We start from the raw sequence: 20,759 nt of genomic DNA, 5'->3' as shown, positions 1-20,759 counted from the left end.
TTTTTCTTAAAAAATCTCAACTCTCAATATCAACCTGATAGGATACTGTTTGGTCTAAGAAATCCAACTAATTAACACTCTAAACTGGTCTTTCCATAGGGCTCACATATTTATTGGCTTTTTGAGGGGCAGTCTAATATAACTGGACAAACAATGAGGAAAAGTCTTGTCTACAAGATTTTGTACTACACATTTTTACTTGCCATTTCAAAAGCATATTTAAAAAATTTTAGAATTTCTTAGAAACTTAATATTGTTCAGTGTATATCCAAATTAGTTTAATAAAATCAATGCTGTTGATTTTAAAGTATGGAGTTTAACAAGGAACTAGTATTTTGTTTAGTGACAGGAGTTACCTGAGACTGAAAATAAGAGATTTTTTTTTCCCATTATAAGCAAGGTCAAGGCTGGCCCTGGAGAATGAAAAAAACTAAAGTAGTTTGTGTAGGAATAAAACAAAAGCTAGCTTAATCAATAACCTTCACCATTGCTTCAAGACTTACCCAACCAGAAATTATATAGGCCTTAAAAATAATTGTGGACTGGATATAGATCCATCTGTCTTTCTGCTAGATAAAAGATATAACATTTTTTGCTATGGAAGGAATATCCAAAGGTATCAGTTTGTCATTTAAGGTATAAACATTTAAAATATTATAGGTTGCAGCAGTAAAGAAACCAGCATCTTGATTAACTTGAGAGAATACATAAAAGACTCCCACAGAGCATCTAACAGACTTGAAATTTTAGGAAAAACAATTATTGATAAATAATATTCAGGCTCAGCCCTGTAATATGTCTCTTAACTATTCCCATAATAAAGCTCTAAACAGTAATTTGCAGAAAACTCTAAAAAACTGTATATTTATCTGTTGCTAGGTTATGATCCGATGGACTTCCAAGGGAGACCACGGTGTAATAGAAAAGCGTGAGATGCAGACCTGAATCCTGGCTTAGCCCTCTGAAAGCTGTGTGATGTTAGGCGAACACAACTTCTACTGGAGGACTGATTCTTCCTAAAGTCAGAACAAGATAACTAGGCCATAAGGAATGAATGAAGTAACTTGGTATCTATAAACTTCCCTCAACCTTAAATGGCATCTAGCAATGCATAATCAGGATAAAGTTCTAAATCCAAGCTCAAAGATATTTTGAAGGAAGTTCCCTCAATTAACTAAAACTAAATTTAGACCCAGGATTGCCCCCTAATGGTCATCTTGTAGAAAGAAAATCCCTTTGAAAACTACTGAATTTGCAAATTCATTTTCTATCAACAGTTCCCCAAAAGGCTTATCCTTGTTCTGATCTCCAGCATGTACACTAGATTTTTCTCCAAGAAAAATCATCTCCAAGTATATTCATTTAAATAAAGTTGCAAGTAGATGTGGTATATTTCTTAAAACTACTTCTATAACTAGTTTAAGCAGTCTTTTCAGGTTTTTACGATACTTTACTTAGAATGTCTCTCCCTGCCTCTAACATTAGAAATCAAAAAGAAAAAAAGGGAAGGATAACAGGCTTCTATCCTTTTTTGCATCTTAAGCAAAGGTACAGATACCTTTTCCAGGTGTCATGTTGAAGACTCAAGAGCTGGTTCTTTACCCTAAAGGATGATATCACCACAGGTCATTCCCACTTTCCAGGTATTCATTAATTTTTCATTCTTGGGGTGATTTGTTGGAGAAACAAAGTCTTCCAAATCAAAAATTAATGTTTTATCCCAAATCTATAGCCTATCTTATATCAAAACATGAATTCACCATGGCTGGACTTATAATCCAAACTAAGGAAACTGCTTCTCCCTGAAAAAAACCTACAAAAACGTACACAGGAGCCACATGTGGTCTGGCACACAGATGGCACCAGTAATTTTAGGAATCAGAATCTCTATGGCTGAAATACTAGCACCTCCTTTTCATTTTCCACAAGCCTTAGTCTCATAATCTACAAAATGGAAATAATATCATCTACTTTGTTGGGATGTTGGGAAGGCCAAATGAGGTAATATATGAAAAGCACCTAGCATAATCTTTGATACACAGAAGGCATCAAAAAGTGCCATCATTGAAGGAGGTATTATATTGCCACTCAGAGGCATTAAAACTGTTCTGAGGAGTCATTTTCTACTGTGGCTTCTTTCTGAGACCACACCTCAAAGATTTTCAATGTGTTCTCCATAGGCATTAGAGACCCTGCTAAGACGACAAAGTTGAGAACAGTCAGTGAGGAGAATGATAAGCAGCAAAGGAAATGTCTTCTCTTCCAAGTTCTGGGTATTTCACAATAAACATGGTGGTTCCTACAGACTAAGAAAAGGGAAGTTAAGTGCAAGAACTACAAACATACTGGATTGTTAGGTCTATTACACCCTCTAGTGGCCACAAAGAAGACTGTTCTTTCTAAAATCCTAGGTGAGCCAAGATTGCAACTTGGACGTGTATATATCACCATTCAGTTTCAAAAATAGCAGCTTGCCTTTATGTGTTTTCTGCCTATGTCAAAAAAACAGCTAATTGAGAGAAACCAATGTGGTCACAATTTGATCCGTGTGCTAAATGAAAATACTGATCAATAGAGGAAAAGGCACAAGCAACACTACCTTTCACGCTATACCAACTCGCAAGTGAGGACTGAGGAGAATTGTCTTTGTTGCTTTATGGAAGAGAATTTTGAAATAAGCATCTTTCTAAAACAGAAATTTTTCCCCACTGGGTTATTTACAAGTCAAGGTAATGATTAAATATGCCCAAGACTATGAATCTATTCTTCTCTGCCCAAACCCTTCATTTTTATAATAGGTAATTATAGCAAAAACTTCAATTAACCAGAACCCTCAATTAACATGATTTCCCCTCTTACAGTCTATTTTTAGGACAAAGTGTAAAAAAAATCATAAGAAACTATTCATGTGAGGGATTTAGTTTGAAAATCTTCTAGAATGGATTAAGTTTAAAAAAACCTGAATAAAATTACATTCATACCATGATAACCAATATATAGGAAATATATGTATAACTGAACAAGAGCTGGAAAGGGATACAATTTTTTTTTGAATGTTAATTTGGTGGAATTGTAACCTATTTTCTATTCTTTTTGCTATTTTCTTTATTGTTACCTTGTTACATAAATAAAAATCAAAGAGAAGGGCAATGTAGAAACTCAGCGCAAATTCCGCACAATTCTCAATTCTACATCCGAAGATCTGAACAGTAGAATTGAGACTGAGAATCAGAATCCTAAGTCTTTCAAAGATCTTTAGATCTCAGATACATAGTAAGGTCACCATAACCTATGCAAGACAAAAAATAGGTCACTTGGGGAATATTTCTTCAATATGAGCTGAAACAAGAAGTGTTTTATATAGTTAATTTTCAACTCATTTGAAAAGAAATTGGTCAGGGCATCCCTTATTCAGAAGCATCAATGTTACTCAACGGCAGCATCCCCCCTTCAGGGTAAAACTCAACAGTACACAAAGTAATTCAGGCTAAGTAACCATGCTTGAACTGAAAGCTCACGATACCAATCCATCTATTTAAAATACTGTTTATTTGTGATTTAACATTAATTAGCCTTACATCTAAGAGCAATATCAGATAACATTTATACATTTTCCACAGGACACAGAGGTTCATTGGCTCATTCTTTATGCCAAAGCAAGTAAATAGAGGCATTAGCAAAAGGTGCAAATAGTTCACTGTTGCGTTTAAAAAATATTTATGCACATTGCATTCATTTAAGATATATATATTTTTAAAAAGTTATGGAAAAGCATAGTTCACAGGTTACTGTTTCTACATACATTGTAATACAACATAAATGATGTAGAACATAAAAAAATCCTCAAATACAGAATTAAGCAACTGAAAGTTTTCACTAAGAGATTAAAACACTGATTCCAGTAGTTAGTGAGATCTAGAAGGAAATTTCCAGGCTCTGTTTCAACTTTGCATCATCATACACATACGGTCAAACAGAACCAGCCTCAGAACACACCGTAATCAATGTAATTTTTTACATGCCAACTCACCCTCCAAAAACATTTTGGATTATTTTTACCCACTGACCATTAGATCATTGATTTTACATTGATTTGTGACATCATTCAGGTGAAGGGGGGAGAAAAAACTATATTGAGCCTAGGTTTAAATTTGTATTTACATTAGAAAGAAAGTTAACTGAAAAGATAAGAAAAATTTGTAAAAATCAAGAAGTGGTAGTTTTCTCACTGGGGGGATTAGACCCACTGATTTCTTCTAGTGCTGCCTTCTAAAGACGTGTGAGGTAAAAGGATTTGACTCTTTTGAAACTCAGGTATCAACCAAGAAATACAATGATTTTGGCAGAGAAGCAGAATTTTAGAAATTTGTGACATGTTTCGAATGCATTACTCTTCAAATCCTATCATGACTATGAGTCACTATCAAACTAGAATTCTTCTTTTCATGACACCTCTTTTGTTCCCTTCATTTTCCCCCTTCTCTCTCATTCTTTTCCTCTTCATTTGGTTATCTTATAAGAGCTTCATTCATTAGCAATACTAAGAGAAAAAGACATTATAAGGTTCAAATATGAATCTAGTTATACCTTTAAATACTCTAATCCCTCTTTGATACCACGTCCCTGGATTCTTGAGTTACATGTAAGTAGACTTAGTACCAAGCAGCCTCAAATATGCTCTACTGTTAAATGATTGGCTAATATGCTTATGACATTTTTATACTGAATGGTATACAAACATCTCAACATACAAAAATCGTTTTTGCCAGAGTTAAACTAAATAACCCATGTTATGTGTACAAAATCCCCTTTGTTGAAAAATAAGGGGCTTTCTAAACTAATAAAAAAGGAAGTTTTCAAAAATTATAGTTTACTAAAATGACCTTTTTTTGGCAAAGTTACTTCAGGTGAGGAAATTTTATACTATGAATAAAATTCCAAATGAATCTTTTCTTAGATTTTTTTAAAAAATTATGTGCCAGTGTATACTAATGCTGTAGATTCTTATCTTAGAAGCTTTTAAAGCATTCTGTTAATGCCCATTGAAACAACGGGAACCCAAAAGGTACAGTCAATAATCATGATAAAAAATTATAATCTGATCACCAAGTGAAGCAGGCGTTCAGAAATAAAAATTCTCTTGTTTGTTCACTGGTAATTTCTTTCCAACAGATATTATGGAGAAGGCCTGAAGTAATTCAGACAGATATCTGTTTGTGGTGAATTATAATAATACTTCACGAGGGCAGAGCTAATTAAAACTAACAACTGTTTAAAAATTCAAAGCCTTTTTTGGACATATAAAATAAGAGATGAATTTGAGTTTCTTTCATAATATGTTTTTCTTTTAGTAAAACCTCTTTCCAGTTCTTAAAGTCCAGTTTGCTACATACCCCCAATCTGATCTACCACTGCATATTAACGATCAACTTAAATGTGGTATTTAAATGTGCAACGTCACATTGGAATAATAATTATAAAAAGACTTTACTTAGGCTTCAACTTTCTCCTTTTTTTTGTTCTTTTTCAGAAAAGAAGGAGTGCGGAATTTCTTCTTTTTCTTGGATGGTGATTTTGAAGGTGAGCCTTCAGGTGACAGGACTTCTTCAATTTTTTCTGGAGACTTAATGGTAATCTCGATGTTTTCTACGGTCGTGCTCGTAGTTAACCTACTCACTCGCTTAGCAAGCTCATCTTCAACATCATGCATATCATCCTTGCCATTCACTACCATGACAGGCACTTCCATGGAGATGAAGCTCTTGGAAAATAGCTCATGGTTTTCTACAAAAGGGGAGGGGTTTTTGAGTTAATATCTTGGGCTTTATTTTACAAAACTGAAATGTTTTAGCAGTGTACTGAGGCATTACTTTAATTCCAGTAAAGATGGATCATTATTTTAATAGACTATAGATATATTAGCATGAAGCTAATTTTCTTAAAAGGTGTAAAGGGGAAGGGGACAAAGTTGTTAGACCACAGAATGAAGGCTAGATAAGTCCAGTTTAACGACTCAACAGTTTATCGTAAATCAAGTCAGTAGAGAAGACAATATATAATTTTTCTTTAATCTGGGGGTCATTTGGCAATCAAAATTGAAAAAGATTTCATGCTTCTGACTGAAAGACATACGACAAACCAATTTTAATTTCACAAATTCTTAAGAACTATGGGTTGTCAAAATCCACATTAAGGTAAGTCAATATAAACAGTGAACAAAAGTAGCATCCTATTTAATATAAAATTATTGGGAACTTTAAGTAAAATCCATGGCAAACTTACTGCAATCGGATGTTCAATTTCCTTACATGAAAACAAATGACGAGGGACAGACTCTGAAGACTAACTCAGCAAATGCTATGGGAAATTACATTGAATACCTTCTAATTTTTCAGGGATATTTTGCGGTGACTGAGTTTGAGACTGAATTTGTGAAACAGATGAAGCGTCATCTGAGAGTAATTCCTGCTCAGCATCTGTTGGATAAGAGTTTAGTTAAAAGCCATGCAAAACAAAGAAGCATAAGATTTCAGGGAGGTTAGCACATACATCAAATACCTGCATACAGGGAGATGATAAACTCTTCAGCAATGAACTTAGCATGCTAACAGTTATCCTATATATCAATAATTATGCATTAAGATCAGGTTAATGTGTTAAAATTTCTGGCTGCTAAATAGTAATTTTACATACATGCTTACTAAGGAAGCAAGGCTACTGGCAGCCCAGGCAAATAATACGTATGCATTTAGCTTTTGCTCGAGTGCTAGAAAACCAAAATATATTGAGCAGCCAGATGAAAAGGATTATGAAGCCTCACCAATGATGCTACATTAATGAGGCAGAATGCTTCACTGAATTTTTCAACAATATCCAATTAGTAATTCCTGTCAGAGCAATATTAGCAAGCTAATCCAGAAGGTCATAATGAATGTGAAAGAAACTATTTATAAAGTTATATATAAAAGATGATGCTTCTAGAGTGCAATATTTGTTACCTGGCATCTTTAGGCTTTCAAAAAATAAGAGATCAAAGAGGGACATTTTATAAAATACAAAAACAGAAAAAGTTTCCAATCTTATCTTAGAATAAACAAATTCAATAATACCACTTAGAGCATTTAGTGTAATTACATTAATGAGTTAGGATGACTCCCTTTTGTGACCAAGGCACTAACACACTGATAAAAACTATTCCCTGGATGATCCAGATGTCATTAGTTTTTCCTACATGATATCTAACATGAATAAAAATTCTTTAACTATTGGTTCTGTTTTGCTCTGTGTAAAAAATTTCAACTGTATCTTGCGGATGCTTTAAAGCAGAGGCTCTTACCCTCTTTCGGAGTCACAGACTTCTTGTCCCCCACCCTGAACCCTCCTTCCCCGACATGTATATCTACAAAACTAAGCATATATTTTTTGGATGGCTCATGTATTGTTTGAAGCTTACCCAAAGACCCAAGATTGAGAACCCCTGCTATAATTATTCTTGAGAAAAAGGGAGCTAGTCTTCAATTAGCTAAGGTGTTTTCATTTTTTTTTTAATAATTTTATTTATTTTTATTTTTTCCCCCAAAGCCCAGTAGATAGTTGTATGTCATAGCTGCACATCCTTCTAGTTGCTGTATGTGGGACGCGGCCTCAGCATGGCCAGAGAAGCAGTGCGTCGGTGTGCACCCGGGATCTGAACCCAGGCCGCCAGCACCGGAGCCCACGCACTTAACCTCTAAGCCAACGGGGCCGGCCCAACTAAGGTGTTTTCATTAACAATTCTTAAATATAATCCTTATTCAGGGTTCTGAAGTCAGAAAAACTCAACCTTACTACACCGCTCATGTGGTTAAGGAAAGTCACATCAAAATTCTAGCAGTTTGCTTTATGCTTTGATTTTGAAACTACACTTTTGGCACCATGAGACACCTAAGGAAAAAGAGAGATTTTACAAAGCATTAAAGCCACAAACTTGTAAATCTATAATTATGTCAAAGTAAAGAGTTTTTAAAAAGCCACATACTGTGATATGTTTAAATCTATTAATGTAGTTATGTTTACTTTAGCTAGTAACTCTTTACTCATCTGGGGATTTCACTTTACTTAGAAGACTTTTTGTTAGCAATGAGATTGCTTTCTGAGGAAAACAGTTTTGTCTACAGGTTAACATACACAGTCTGTGGTAGCTCTTTGCATTTCAGCCCCACCTATATACGCAGTAAGTGCTGGGAGAGATGACACAGAATAATCAACTGCAAAAGGAACATTTTAGAAAAACACTGACTGCTTTCTATCATCCAACTCAAGGTGCTCCGTTGTTAGCAGTGTGGTTATCCTAGACTTAATCTAAAAACAAACTAACCTTCCAGGCCTTGCTGTTTACGTTCGACTGTCTTCTTATACTCTTCAAGTTCTCCTTCTGTGAGATGACTGAAGGGGTTGGGAGGAGCTGGTGGGGCCTCATCGTCATCTTCAAATTGCATGGTCTTGCAAAGAAGAGCATCGACTCGTTACCAAGAACTTTACTTATATCTATATACTTATTTATTTATATATATACAGAACTTCATAAACTCACATATACATAAATGTATATATAATGTTTGTGACACGCCACCTCACAGCAATCATAAGAAATGATAAAGCAATATGATTTAAAATACTAATGATCCAATGAACTAAAATTGCCAGTGATGTTTCCTCAGTAAGCCTGTGTGGGTCAATTTTAAAACTAAGCCAAGTTCTAACAAGCTTCACATAACTAAGAAATATCTTAAAAAACAAGAATTGCTCCATTTCAAAAGGCCTTTGTAGAAAGGGCTTAGAAAAATGAAACTGTATCAAAAGAACTTCTTTAAATTTGCCATGAAAATCAACTTGTAGCTATTTGTTCTAGGAAAGGGATTAATGAGACTTTCAGTTAAACCTGGCAGATTGAACTCATGCATTTTTTTTTAATCCCTCCCCAAACCCCACTAAAATGACAATAAAGGAACAGCAACAAAAATGGTATAACCTTTTAAGAACAAAAGAACGTGAGAGGAGACAACAGGGGACGAGAAATGTTAACACGTTTTTGGAAGATGGAAAGCAAGTGGAAGAGCGGGTAGCAGAGCTGAGAAAGATGAAGCCTCAGCTCTGCAAAGGAGGATGCAAATGAGAAGTATGCTTGTGTGCCCTGTAGAGTCTGGTAAGGCTCAGACACCAGAGGCATCAGGTGCCACAGAAGGTCGTGGTAAAGAAAAGCTGAAAAGGGGGACAAGTTAAAAGTCTGAATAAGAAACATAAATTCTCAGGTCCTCTCTCCTATTCCACACAGCCAGGAATTCACTTCTCTCCCGTCTCTGCAGAAGATCAGAGGCTTATTCTTCAGAACTGATTAGGGGGCATAAAACACAGCTGAGGGCTCCCAGAACGATGGTGGGAGACTGGCAGGAGACTGGAGAATTCTCCAGATAAATTAAACGGCCCCAGACAAAAACTACAGATATTAACATTTGAGGATTCCCTAGAGAAACAACCTGGTCCACATCTAATCACCCTATAGTGAAACTCACCTATTCCGAACCTCTGCACACACACAGAGCTTCTGAGGGGCTTTCTGCATCTCATTCTTAAGTATATAACAGACTACCATGGATTACCAGACACTTGAGGAAAGCTTCCAACATGGAAGAGAGAGACCAGAATAAACAAGAAAAAGGGAACTCAGAAGAAATGAAGACAATAAAGGCAGCTGAAGAAAATTAAAATTGATTCCCTTAGAGCAATAAGAGAAAATACTGTATCCATGAAAAACCAGGATGTTATTTAAAAAAAAAAAATCAGGGAATAAGAAGTCTTAAAAATTAAAAAAAAAAATCAAAATAGAAAATTAAATAGAAGGGTTAGAAAATAAAGTGAAGCAAATCTACCAGAAAGTAGGATAAAGAGACAGAGACAGAAAGTAGGAAAGAAACAATCAGAGACTCAAAGGGTTCCAACTAACAGTGTATCCTGATGGAAAAAGAAAGAAATTGGAGGGAAAAAACTATTGAAGAAATACTTAAAAAAAAAAATTCCCAGAACAGAAGGATATGACTTTGTACATTGAAAAGGGTTATTAAATGCTAAGAACAAAGACTATCAAGAAATCTACTACAAAGCACACCCTCATAACATTTCAGGACAGCAGGGATGTAGAAAAGGCCTAAAAAGAAAAAAAAAAAAAATGGTCCTACACAGAGGTACATGGATCACAATGCTCTCCTACTTCTCAACAGTAACATGGAGTTAGGGGACAACAGAGTAATGCTTTTCATATTTTGGGCGAAAATTATTTCTAAACTAGAATTCTATATCCATTATATGCACATCTGAAGGTAGAATACAGGATTTAAGACTGTTACCTCCTATGTATCCTTTCTCAGAAAACTATTAGAGGATGTGCTCAATGATACAAGAGTAAATCAAGAGAGTGGAAGACACACGATGCAGGAAACAGGGGACATTACAGAGATGAGCAGTACAGGAATCCTCAGGATGAGCCTGGGCAGCTGGCCTGAAGAGCAACTGGTCCAGACGCGGACCGGAATGACAGAGGGATAGAACCGAGAGATTACCTGTTACCTTTTACCCTATGGAAAATAATATTAAGAGGGACTTGTTAATTCTGTTGAAAAGTTTGGGAAGAACTAAGCCAATGAAAAAAGGAGACAATTATTAACTCTAGGGGGAGGTAAGTTGTATAAGAAAGGAAATGTAATCCTGGGATACTATCTGGCTCAGCAGTAAACGTCTAATAATATAAACACTGAAAGCTGATTCAACAAAGATATTGTGATATAACCTTATTGGGGGAATGAAAAAGGGAAGTGTTTTGTAAACAGGCTAAATCCTCATCTTCCATAAAAGAAGTCACTACTGTCTTTCATAATTCTAAGACGCATTTGCCCCCCACATTTCCCCATCTCTGAAATTAGGACTCATCTTAAAATTGATAGCTTCCTGCAATTATAATTGTCAGGGTTTTTTCTCTTTTAGTGATAGATAAAATAATGGTACTTCTTACAGTTGATGACATAGATTTGATGAAATACAGCTGAGGTCTAAAATTGATAAACCAAGAAAAAGCAGAATAAAGATGCTCTTTAGAAACATGAAGGTAAATGCCAGAAGAAAGGCCTTGCCCCTGGAAATTGGGAATTGAAGGTGACATTTTAAGTCTTGTGGATTATTTGACTTTTTAACTTTTGCTTATACTAACTTTAGTAAAAATAAATATCATATTTAAAAAGCAAAGAAATTAGTGTGGAAATCAACAACAAAATCATATTGCTTCATGGACTTACAGAAGGCGGCTTATCCACAACAATTCCAGCAAGCAACTGAGACTGTGGTCCTGCTGTTTTCAAGTCATATCGGTTTTGTTCTCGAATCTGAATTGAAAAACAGTAACAAGTTCTTGGGGACAACTATGCAGATGACCTTTATTTTCTCTTTACCTAAAGGCTTACTATTTGACCACCCCAAAGTAAAATCCTCTCTAATTTCGGCCTCCATAAAGCCCTCTTGTACCATCCTAATAACTCACATTAATCTCCCCCATTCTTCTTGACATGCGATTTCCTACTGTCGTATATTGTTAGAGAACTACATCTTTCACTAATACCAGGGATCTTAACAGCAGAAATATGTTTACTACTTCTTCCCCACATAGCCTGCTCACTAACGACTAGCACAGAGCTGGAGGTATTTTAACACAAGCTAAAATTATACTGAATTAAATTTCAAATTCTTCTGTATTCAAACCTCTAAGCTTGGTATTAATCGAATTCAGTCATTAGTGATTTAAACATAAAACATAACGTTGCCTCCCCTGGCCACAGAAGACCACATCTTACCTTATTTCTCTTTTCTAGTACCTCATTCGGGTTTGTGTTTAAAGGAACAAACTGATTTGGATCTTCAATTTTGATAGGTGTTCCACTACTAACTTTCGAAGAGTCCTCTGCTTTCATCCACTAAAGAATCAAAAATGTTCTAGAATGAAGCTTTGTGTTAAGGAAATATGGTAGGTTCTTGATAACTGTTTACTGACTTAAGGAGGGAGAGCATACACTGCCAATATTTTAAAGAATTTCACTAAGCAGTATTTAGTGGTCAATTAGTGCATATCTCATACTAGTTAGAAAAGGGTCACAATCCACATTCACTTAAAAAAAACCCCACAAACGTTGTTACTATTCACATGAATACTCAATCATACTGCTATTTAAATTCTCTCCTTTTGGCATTTTTAAATACGATGCTGAAAATAATTCAAGCATAGACGTAGAGCTTGATCTCACATTAACTCACGTTCAGAGTTGTTGCTTGCGTTGAAGTTTCATCAACTGATGATGGCTAAGAAATCACCAAAAAGGACTCGAGGAACCTCTTAAGATTTAGTTTTCCAGACTTCATTTTTTATTTTTGGCTGACAGAAAAGGCCAAGCCCCTGACCAGCATTTTTCAAAGGGGATAATCTGGTAGTAATCTATAGTATAATAGAACCATAGAGATGGAAGAGCCTTATATAATTCTTCTTGTTTACCCCACATGATATCCCTTAAAGAAGGCTAATATTCATCAAGATAAATGATGGCTGGCCATCAGTCTCTGTCAATAAAATAAATTCTGGGAAACTTTATGAGTTTAATTATGTTCTTTTACTAGGAGTTAAGAAATCTTATAGACTAGGAAAAAACCACTTTGATGCCTAGGCATTTCCATATTGAATGTTACTGATTTATATGATAGGATGAACTAATTTTGAGTATCTAGAGAATATTTGGGGATAAGCACTCCACAATTAAACCAAATCTGAAGCAAAATGCTGAAAAATATAAGATAACCCATTTCTATCTACAAGATCTTGCCTGAGGGTAGCTATGTGCAGTAATTCATGAAATCTGGCACCATTAGGTGCTGACAACTTTTATAGTTCTGACTCACTGGTACAACATAAACTACAAAGCAGTATCATGTGGTGGATAAGAACTGGGCTCCAGAATCAGACTGTCTGCATTCAAATCCTGACTTTATCATTCACAAATGAATAGTTAACCCCTCTGCCTCAGTTTTCTCCTCTATAAAATGGGGGAGAAAAATAGCATCCTTTCCATATTGGGAGAATTAAATGAAATAATTCGCGTATGGCGCTTAGAGCAAAGTGTCTTGCACAAAGTTAATACTTGATAAAATGATAGCAATATTTTTATTGTTAATATTACATCCTACTTTCCAATATATTTGACACAACATTCAATTCATGAGTAACTAGGCAAAATATTTGTAAAGGCAAACCATGTAAAATAGTGGCATACTGTGATTTTGGTCCTGGGACTGGTTTCCCCATTCCGAGACTCCTCAGGCACATTCACTTTCATGTAAGTATTTGGTGAGTTCAGCCATCTTGTTTTTTCACGCTGCTGTCTCTGAGCCATGTATTTGAGAGGAGAGAGTGGCACTGAATCGTCTTCAAAGGAAAAAGCAGTCACAGTTGCTGGGATTTCCACGTCACTCTTGTGCCTAGGCTTCTCTCGAATGAGAGGATGCCGGTAAGCATAGCCTGTTCTATACCCCTAAGGGAGGGAAAAGCCACATTTGAAGCAATCAAACCTGTACCAAACACAGCATTTGGATTCTAATTCTTTAAACAAATGATTCAAAAAGACTCCTTTGTTGAAAAACAAATAAAAGGGAAAACATCCATCCAAACCTCACATAACCTCCACATAACACCAGACGTGAAATTAAGCAAATTTCAAGATCTGGTTAAAACTGATTCCAGCTGACAATGCGATTTCCACTCACACAACTGTTCCTGACAAAGGTAATTTCAAAACTGCTGACCAGAAACATTTTCCTAGCTATAAACCAGTTTTCTGGAGGCCAAATCTCAGTGCTCAGTTAAGTCTTTGTTCCTGGGTCTAAAGGCAATCTACCTTTTGACCTTTAGAGGAAGAGGGTAAAATCTAAGATGACATTTGCATGCTTCACTGTTTAATTCTGTAAAATATGGTAAAATTACACTGGAATGCTTTTCTTAGGTCTAACGCTACTCCCAGAGGAGTCAGGAGCATGTCCCAAAACCAAAGGGAGACAGAAGCATCTGCTCTTGAATCTGAAGACATGAAATCAAAGTTTATGTTCAACTTTTCACCTACCAAATTGTCCAGAGTCCTCATCAGCCCTTCAAACTCAATCTCGCCAACTTTCCATTTTTGATGGGAACTCATATTCACTCCTCCTCCTCCAGATGCTGCTACAGTGTAAGTGAAAGCTTTATACTTCTGAAGATCCAGTAGAAGCAGATTGTTTACTCCACCTGCCCCTGCTAATGCCTGCACCTGTGATCAATGGCAAACCATACAGAGGCACGAGACTGTAAGGACAATTATGAGTAATTTATTTTTAAAAAGGCATAATTTTGATTCAGCAAACATCCATAATACTTGTTCAGGCTACTAACAACAACAAAAAAGGCAATACGCTTGTGAAAGTAGGCAGCTGAGGTATCTTTTCCATCTATCTGAAAAAGACACCTTCTAGGACTCTGATCCTCCCTGATGGAAAACACATTCAGAGAAATACCTTTTAACATATTTCAAGAAACTGAATGCTCTTGCCAAATTTTAAAGTTCTTTTCTTGCAGTTTTCCCACGGCTATCCAGTTAAAATTATAACTTTCAGCAAAAATATTAAAGGAATACAGATACTAGACTTTGAATTTAAGGATATTTAGGCAGAAGACGTCAGCTTGTTATCTTAATTTAATTAAGCTTTTCATAGCCTCATTTGAGAAGAGGAGGAAGAGTTAAAGCAAAAAAAAAAAATATGGTGGTTGTTAAGACAGGTTAAAGTTGACAGAAAAAGTTTTTTCCCCCTTTTATGTGGCCCTTTGAATAAATTAAGATTATTACCATTTGCTTCAAGAGAATCTGTTTGATTTTCTTGAAGAGGGAAATTAGGGCCGTTAAATACATTCAGCTTTTCTGAGGAAAAAAGTGGTTAATAAATATCCAACCTATTATAATAATGAGGCTGTGGAATCATTGGAAACTACCTAAGTTCATAAAACTTCCGGCCCTGCTCTTAACACTTTTTATAAAAGTGGCCACAACACATCTGATCTTGGATGACTGGAGGTTGCCTCTGTTTCTCAGCACCACATCACTAGAAGCTGAAAATGGAGAAATGTGCAATTACACTGGCTTAAAAAGTAGGATTATGGGGAAAATGATGTTTATGAGGCACTTAGATTTGTGTGTGTGTCTATATGTGAATTTTAATTTTCTTTCCTCCTATTTTCAATTCAAGAGATAACTGAGTTGACCCTTTTTACTCAAGTAAAGCAGAACTTCCCTTAAAAGACAAAACAAAAAGCCACCAACTAATAGGACTTTGGAAATAAGTAAACACAAAACCCAACTCAACAAGCGAAAAACAAAGCCCAAAAAAAGTGGGAGGGGGGATAATTTTTCCTACCTGAATCTCACAGGCTATCTGCACATTAAAAATATAATGAAAAGCTTCCTCAACTGTTTCTCCAAGTGCTACCACACCATGATTTCTGAGTACCAGCACCTAAAATAGAATCCCAAAGCAATCACTTTAAATAACTGGCATAGCTCGCGCTGTTTTCATCAACAGCAACAGCAACAAAAATAGCTCCTTAGATAGAAACTCTGCTACGTACCTTACAACTTGGCCCCAGGACTTTCTGCAGTTGAATTCTCTCCTCTTGTTCATCAAGTGACCCTTGGTAGTCATAATAGGCGACATCTCCCAGGATCAGGGACTCTTGAGAAATTGGAAGAATCCCGCACTTCATGGAAGATACCTATTTGATTGGGTCCATGCCAAGATAACACATTTAGTTACTAATTACACTTTCATAGGAACCTGATTCTTCAGTCAGCTCAGGAAGCACTGGCCTATTCACATGTTCACCATTCCAGCCCACCTCCCCACTTTAGTTCTTTGCTTCTTCCAGGAAAAAAAAAGGGACTTAGAGGATATAACTCAATTTAAATGTTGTGCCAAGTATTATGAAAGAAGCTTTGCTCCAAAGAACTCAGTGACCCAATTATTAAACTGATTAGTTCAAAAATGCAAATGCTATCTCTCCAGTTGTTTCCTAGAATGGTAGCATTTGATCCAAAGAGTCTTTTGCTTTCTGGGTTATGCAGAAGATAATATTTCAAATATGATTTTGAATGGTGGGGTCTGAAAGAATGCAGATAGTAAAGTACCATGTAAGGAAAGTCATGAAAATAATACACATCCCAGAGTCACTGTTGGTCTTGGCCCTTCAGGGACTTACAGCTGCTGTTGCAAGGGTATGGATGTGTATCACACACTTAACATCAGGCCGTGTTGAATAGATTGCAGCATGGGGACTGAATCCTGTATGGTCAACTTTCAAATTAGTACTTCCCTGATCAACCACTTCTCCTATTATATTGACTTTCACCTGGAAAAATCAGAAAGACACATTTAATTGGTACACATGCATCAAAGTCTGCCTGTGTTCCACAAGCTAAATCAGAAGGTGGCAAACTTTTTTGTCCAAGGCCAGATAGTAAATATTTTAGACTTTGTGGGCCTCTGTTGCAAGTACTCAACTCTGCCACTGTAGTACAAAAGCAGCCACAACCAACTGTACAAGAATGGGTGCGGCTTTGTTCCCATAAAACTTTATTTACAAAAACAGCTAGTCTGCAACAAAACTTTAGTATTTAGCAAGAAGCACTGTTTTCAAGAAACTAAATAACTTACGCTCTTCACTGAAGGTCTGGACAAGTCTGGCATTTACTGAACTGGCTGGAAAATTTCCATTTGCTAACACTGCAGTACCCAGAACCAATGTAGTTCCTGCTGTTCTAGAGGCCCATAACAGTGGCTAGGAATACAATCATGGAAAAAGAAAATGCTAGAAGGTCAGACCCTATACTTACACCAACTGAACTCTATAAATTGCACAGAGACTTTGTGTGGGTGGTCTTTTTTTTTTAAACAAATTCCAGAGTGTCAAGGGTGGAAGAAAATTCAAAAAATTCCCTTCAAAATATGGATAGGTTAACTGATAAGACCAACTCATTTACTAGCCTCTTCAACTACCTTGTTTTTCTTGAACCCTAAGCTTTTCTTAGAAATCACCATAATTTTCTAAACTCTTCCCTATTCACTAGTAAATGTTTTTCCATCCCTACCTTTTCTTGTTCTGTCCTGTCCCAAAAGCTAAAAACTGTCAGAAAAGCACAAAGAAAATATAGAAAAAGTAACATAGGAATGAAAATTATACCAAATTGGAGGCTGTGGCTTCAGAAAAAGACAGGCCTCTGGGAATTATTATAATGTGGTCTTGCTCCTTACTTATTCTTACCTGAGAAAGAAAAAAAAATAGCAAATTACTATGAGGTATCCATATTTTGCAATGTAAACATGACTAGAAATATATTTACAATGAATAATTATCATAGATCTGGGGGAAAAAACCCAACAACAAAACCGAAATTAAAGGTGTGCAATATGCAAGTTTCCTTGAAAGGTTTTCTTCCCTCAACCCTCAAGTACTTGCTAAAAAACTCTGACATTAGTTTCTCATTTACTGGAATTACCTAAAGTGTTATTCTGGGGGTTCTAAGACTGCTTAGGGTCAGCTACATTCATGAGAAACAAAAGCCAATATTATTCAACTGAATGCGGCAATGACTATTATCTTGATTTACAACATGGAAATTAAGGGAAAACGGGCAAAGGAAAGAGAAGAGTCTCTTCCTAGGAAAGAATTAAGGTGGAGATTGAAGGGGAAACTAAGGAATGGCCAGGAGGAAGGGAAGAAAGGTTGTAGGAAGACTGCACCTTGCATCGGTGCCATCTCCATATTTTCATACTTTTTTGCTTCCAAATATTGTCTTGCTTCCAAGTTTGGCAACAAGATGATGGTGAACACGGAAAAATATATTTAGAAAATAAAGACCAGGGAAGAAACTTCCCTGACCCACTCTGTTTTCCCTGCCCCAAATGCTTTTTAATGTCACTGATGCTCAGATACAATTAACACGGAAAGAGAAAATTCTGCCAGAAGGATTTCTTCCTGGATAGGTTCTACAACTGGTCTGAATTAAAGGCACAACACAGATAGTAAATAGAGAAGAAAGTTGGGGTAACTGCAGCCTCTCCGTTGGAGACAAGGTTTAAATCAGGATTAGGTTGTGATCTAGCATGCTAGGTTCACAGAATAAAGACTGAAAAGTGGACTTCTGAGTAAAGGTGAAAAGAGTACAGCTGCTTTCTAGTTGGAATTTTTAAGAAAAGGAATTGAAAGCCAAAGAACTCACTGAGATATAGGTATTTGCCAGGTGTGCCCATCCAAACAAGTCCACAAGTCTGTACAGGCTGGCAAGTTTACAGCGAGTAAGTTTTTCTCCCTTCACATATGAGGATGTATCCGCCCCAGGAAGGTCATTGATAGGTGTGACCATGCCGAGACCTAAGAGGAAAAATTGTGGAGAGAGATTCAGGTCAAGTAATCCCTTACCTAGAAATTAGTTGCCAGAAAGCAGCCTGAGTCTGGGAGTGTTCCAGCCTTGTAAATAAGCATTTGAAACCAGCCCACACAATGTTTCATTAGCTTATCTTCCTTCAGAGAAGTACACTGTGAGTAAAAATACATATCAGCAGTCTTCTTTGCAGTTTCATCTAGTACTTATTAGGGAGTTAGGCTCACACCACTGTGGAAAAATGGTCACATGATCCCAACAGTGAAAGTGTTATCAATACTGAGGTTATCGCTAATTTTATGATGAAAAGATCTCAACAGAAAGCTACTTTTAAAATCTCACTTTTGACTTTTACTCAAACAAAAAATATTTAAGATGGAAAAGAATGCATTCAAACAATAGTCTGGCTTCTGCCCTCACCAAGCAACAAAAACTAGTCTATGTCTCTAATGACCCAACTGCTAAGTTCAACTTTGGCTCAGTCTTCATTCCCCCTGACACCCTTACCACTTCTTTCCTAGATTCTTCTCCAGGACTCAGGATCTTTCCTGGATCTCTTGTTCCCTTTCCACCTGCTGCTTCTTTCTCCTTCAACAAGTTCTCTTCCCTTTCTTTCCCACAACTGTGGCTCCTCCCCGAAGCTCAGGCCTCTACTACGTGCTTTTCTCATTTTTTGCTTTTCCCCATGAAAACATCATATACTCTCAAGGCTCCAGCTGTTACTTCTGTGCGGATGACACCCTGCTCTTCATCTCTCACCAGGCCTTCCTGCCCATTCTAACGCCTGCTGTTTCTAACTGCCTGTAACACAGTAACATAAAAATTAAAAGGATCTAAAAGTGATTTTATCACCCCAAATTTTTCTTATCTTCTCTCTTCTCTTTATTCTTCTTCTAATATTGACGGTATTGGAATCCCTGCAGGCTCAAATGCCAAGTAACCTTTATCTCCTACCTTTCCTGGGCCCCATATGTAATTTATCACCACAGTTCATCACTCTTTTCTTCACAAGGTCCCGCATTTTCCATATTCGAGTTCAGGTCTTAACTCACATGTAACCCTTGCAATAAGCCTTCTCATTCTCGTCCTTGCCTGTAGCCCTTCTCTTGGTAAACCCATTCTGCATAAAGCCATCAGATTGAGTTTCCTTTAACCTCACTACTCCTCTGCTCAAAGTTTGCAGGAGCCCCAAACTTGAAGGCCAGTAGGAGCCAGGAAATTAGTGTAAATGCATAAACTGGGCCTGGTGCAGCCTGTAGGCGACTAGAGAGCACACACCTGGTTTGAAGAGGCAGCTCAACTCACCAGTCAGCTGTTATGTGAGCTTCAGAGTCCAGGGCTATCAGAACGGTTAAAGAGAAGTCCCAAGACACCATTCTAATGTGAGATCTTCTAATTCTGAAATGTTATGAACTAATTCGAAGAAGTCGTTTTAATATGTAAACCATGCAAAACAGTATCATTTCTGACAAAATTTCAGAGTCAGCCATTAAGCTATCTCCTATAACCTACAACATAAATATTCCAGCCAAAGTGGCTGATTTCTATAGCTTGACCTCTGAACACTGGACACGGCGTTCCTGCTGCCAGACTTTTGTCCATTCCAGCCAGCGTCCCCTGCAGCTCTCCTTTCCTACCTTGGTATCTAGGACACTCACAGGATAGCTCCTCTTATTGTTTCTGACTTCCCTGACCAGTCTTCCTCTTCCAACTTTTGAAATTTTCTTTTAGACTCTTTTCTCTTCTGCCTATACCCTCGTGTATGATTATTTAATCAACACACACAGCTTTGAGTAATACTTCTCTACATCCATCTGCCAAATCACTCTCTCAAGCTCTAGGATTGCATTTCCAACTGCTGCAACGTCTTGGCAATTCTCTCTTGGTGGCTTTGGCATGCCTACAGTTGAACTTCCTCCATTTCCCAAGCCAAACTAGATCCCCAACTCCGGACATTCGTATTTTTGTCTAATAGTACCATGAAATCTCCCAGTCAATTTTTCACACAGAAACTATAGTAGTCTTTCTACATCATCCAAACTATCAACTCTGTTTGTGAAGCCCTATATAATTTAGCCTCTGCCTATGTTTTTGACCTCACTTTGTGCTGCTTGTCCCCTCAAAAACCATGCTCCAGACCATAATCTTTATTTTTGTCCCCTGAAGAGGCTGCCAAACTCATTTTCACCTTATTCCCACCTGACACTTGTACTTGTTCCTTCTACCTGGAATGCT

The 20,759-nt window shown here is 36.8% G+C and overlaps 1 protein-coding gene across 4 annotated transcripts in view; it reads right to left on the bottom strand.

The window, feature by feature from the left end:
* Positions 1-3,530: 3,530 nt before the first annotated feature.
* The window catches only part of ADD3 (adducin 3), a 135,313-nt gene continuing 118,084 nt past the window's right edge, over positions 3,531-20,759 (bottom strand). For all 4 annotated transcript variants that reach the window (XM_004428063.3, XM_014785719.2, XM_087432571.1 and 1 more), the window contains exons 4-15: positions 18,363-18,514; positions 17,324-17,404; positions 16,343-16,492; positions 15,716-15,859; positions 15,505-15,603; positions 14,184-14,366; positions 13,341-13,598; positions 11,877-11,996; positions 11,325-11,411; positions 8,357-8,480; positions 6,381-6,476; positions 3,531-5,784 (exon numbers count right to left, since the gene is read on the bottom strand). In XM_004428063.3, coding sequence (XP_004428120.1) covers positions 5,492-5,784; positions 6,381-6,476; positions 8,357-8,480; positions 11,325-11,411; positions 11,877-11,996; positions 13,341-13,598; positions 14,184-14,366; positions 15,505-15,603; positions 15,716-15,859; positions 16,343-16,492; positions 17,324-17,404; positions 18,363-18,514 — 1,787 coding nt within the window. In that variant the 3' untranslated portion in view covers positions 3,531-5,491. The remainder of the gene's footprint in view (positions 5,785-6,380; positions 6,477-8,356; positions 8,481-11,324; positions 11,412-11,876; positions 11,997-13,340; positions 13,599-14,183; positions 14,367-15,504; positions 15,604-15,715; positions 15,860-16,342; positions 16,493-17,323; positions 17,405-18,362; positions 18,515-20,759) is intronic.

This window comes from Ceratotherium simum, chromosome 6 (genome assembly GCF_057802395.1).
Source record: "Ceratotherium simum simum isolate JZ-2026a chromosome 6, ASM5780239v1, whole genome shotgun sequence".
NCBI lineage: Eukaryota > Metazoa > Chordata > Mammalia > Perissodactyla > Rhinocerotidae > Ceratotherium > Ceratotherium simum.
Note: the sequence above shows the minus strand (reverse complement) of the source record. Positions and strands in the feature narration are given on the sequence as shown.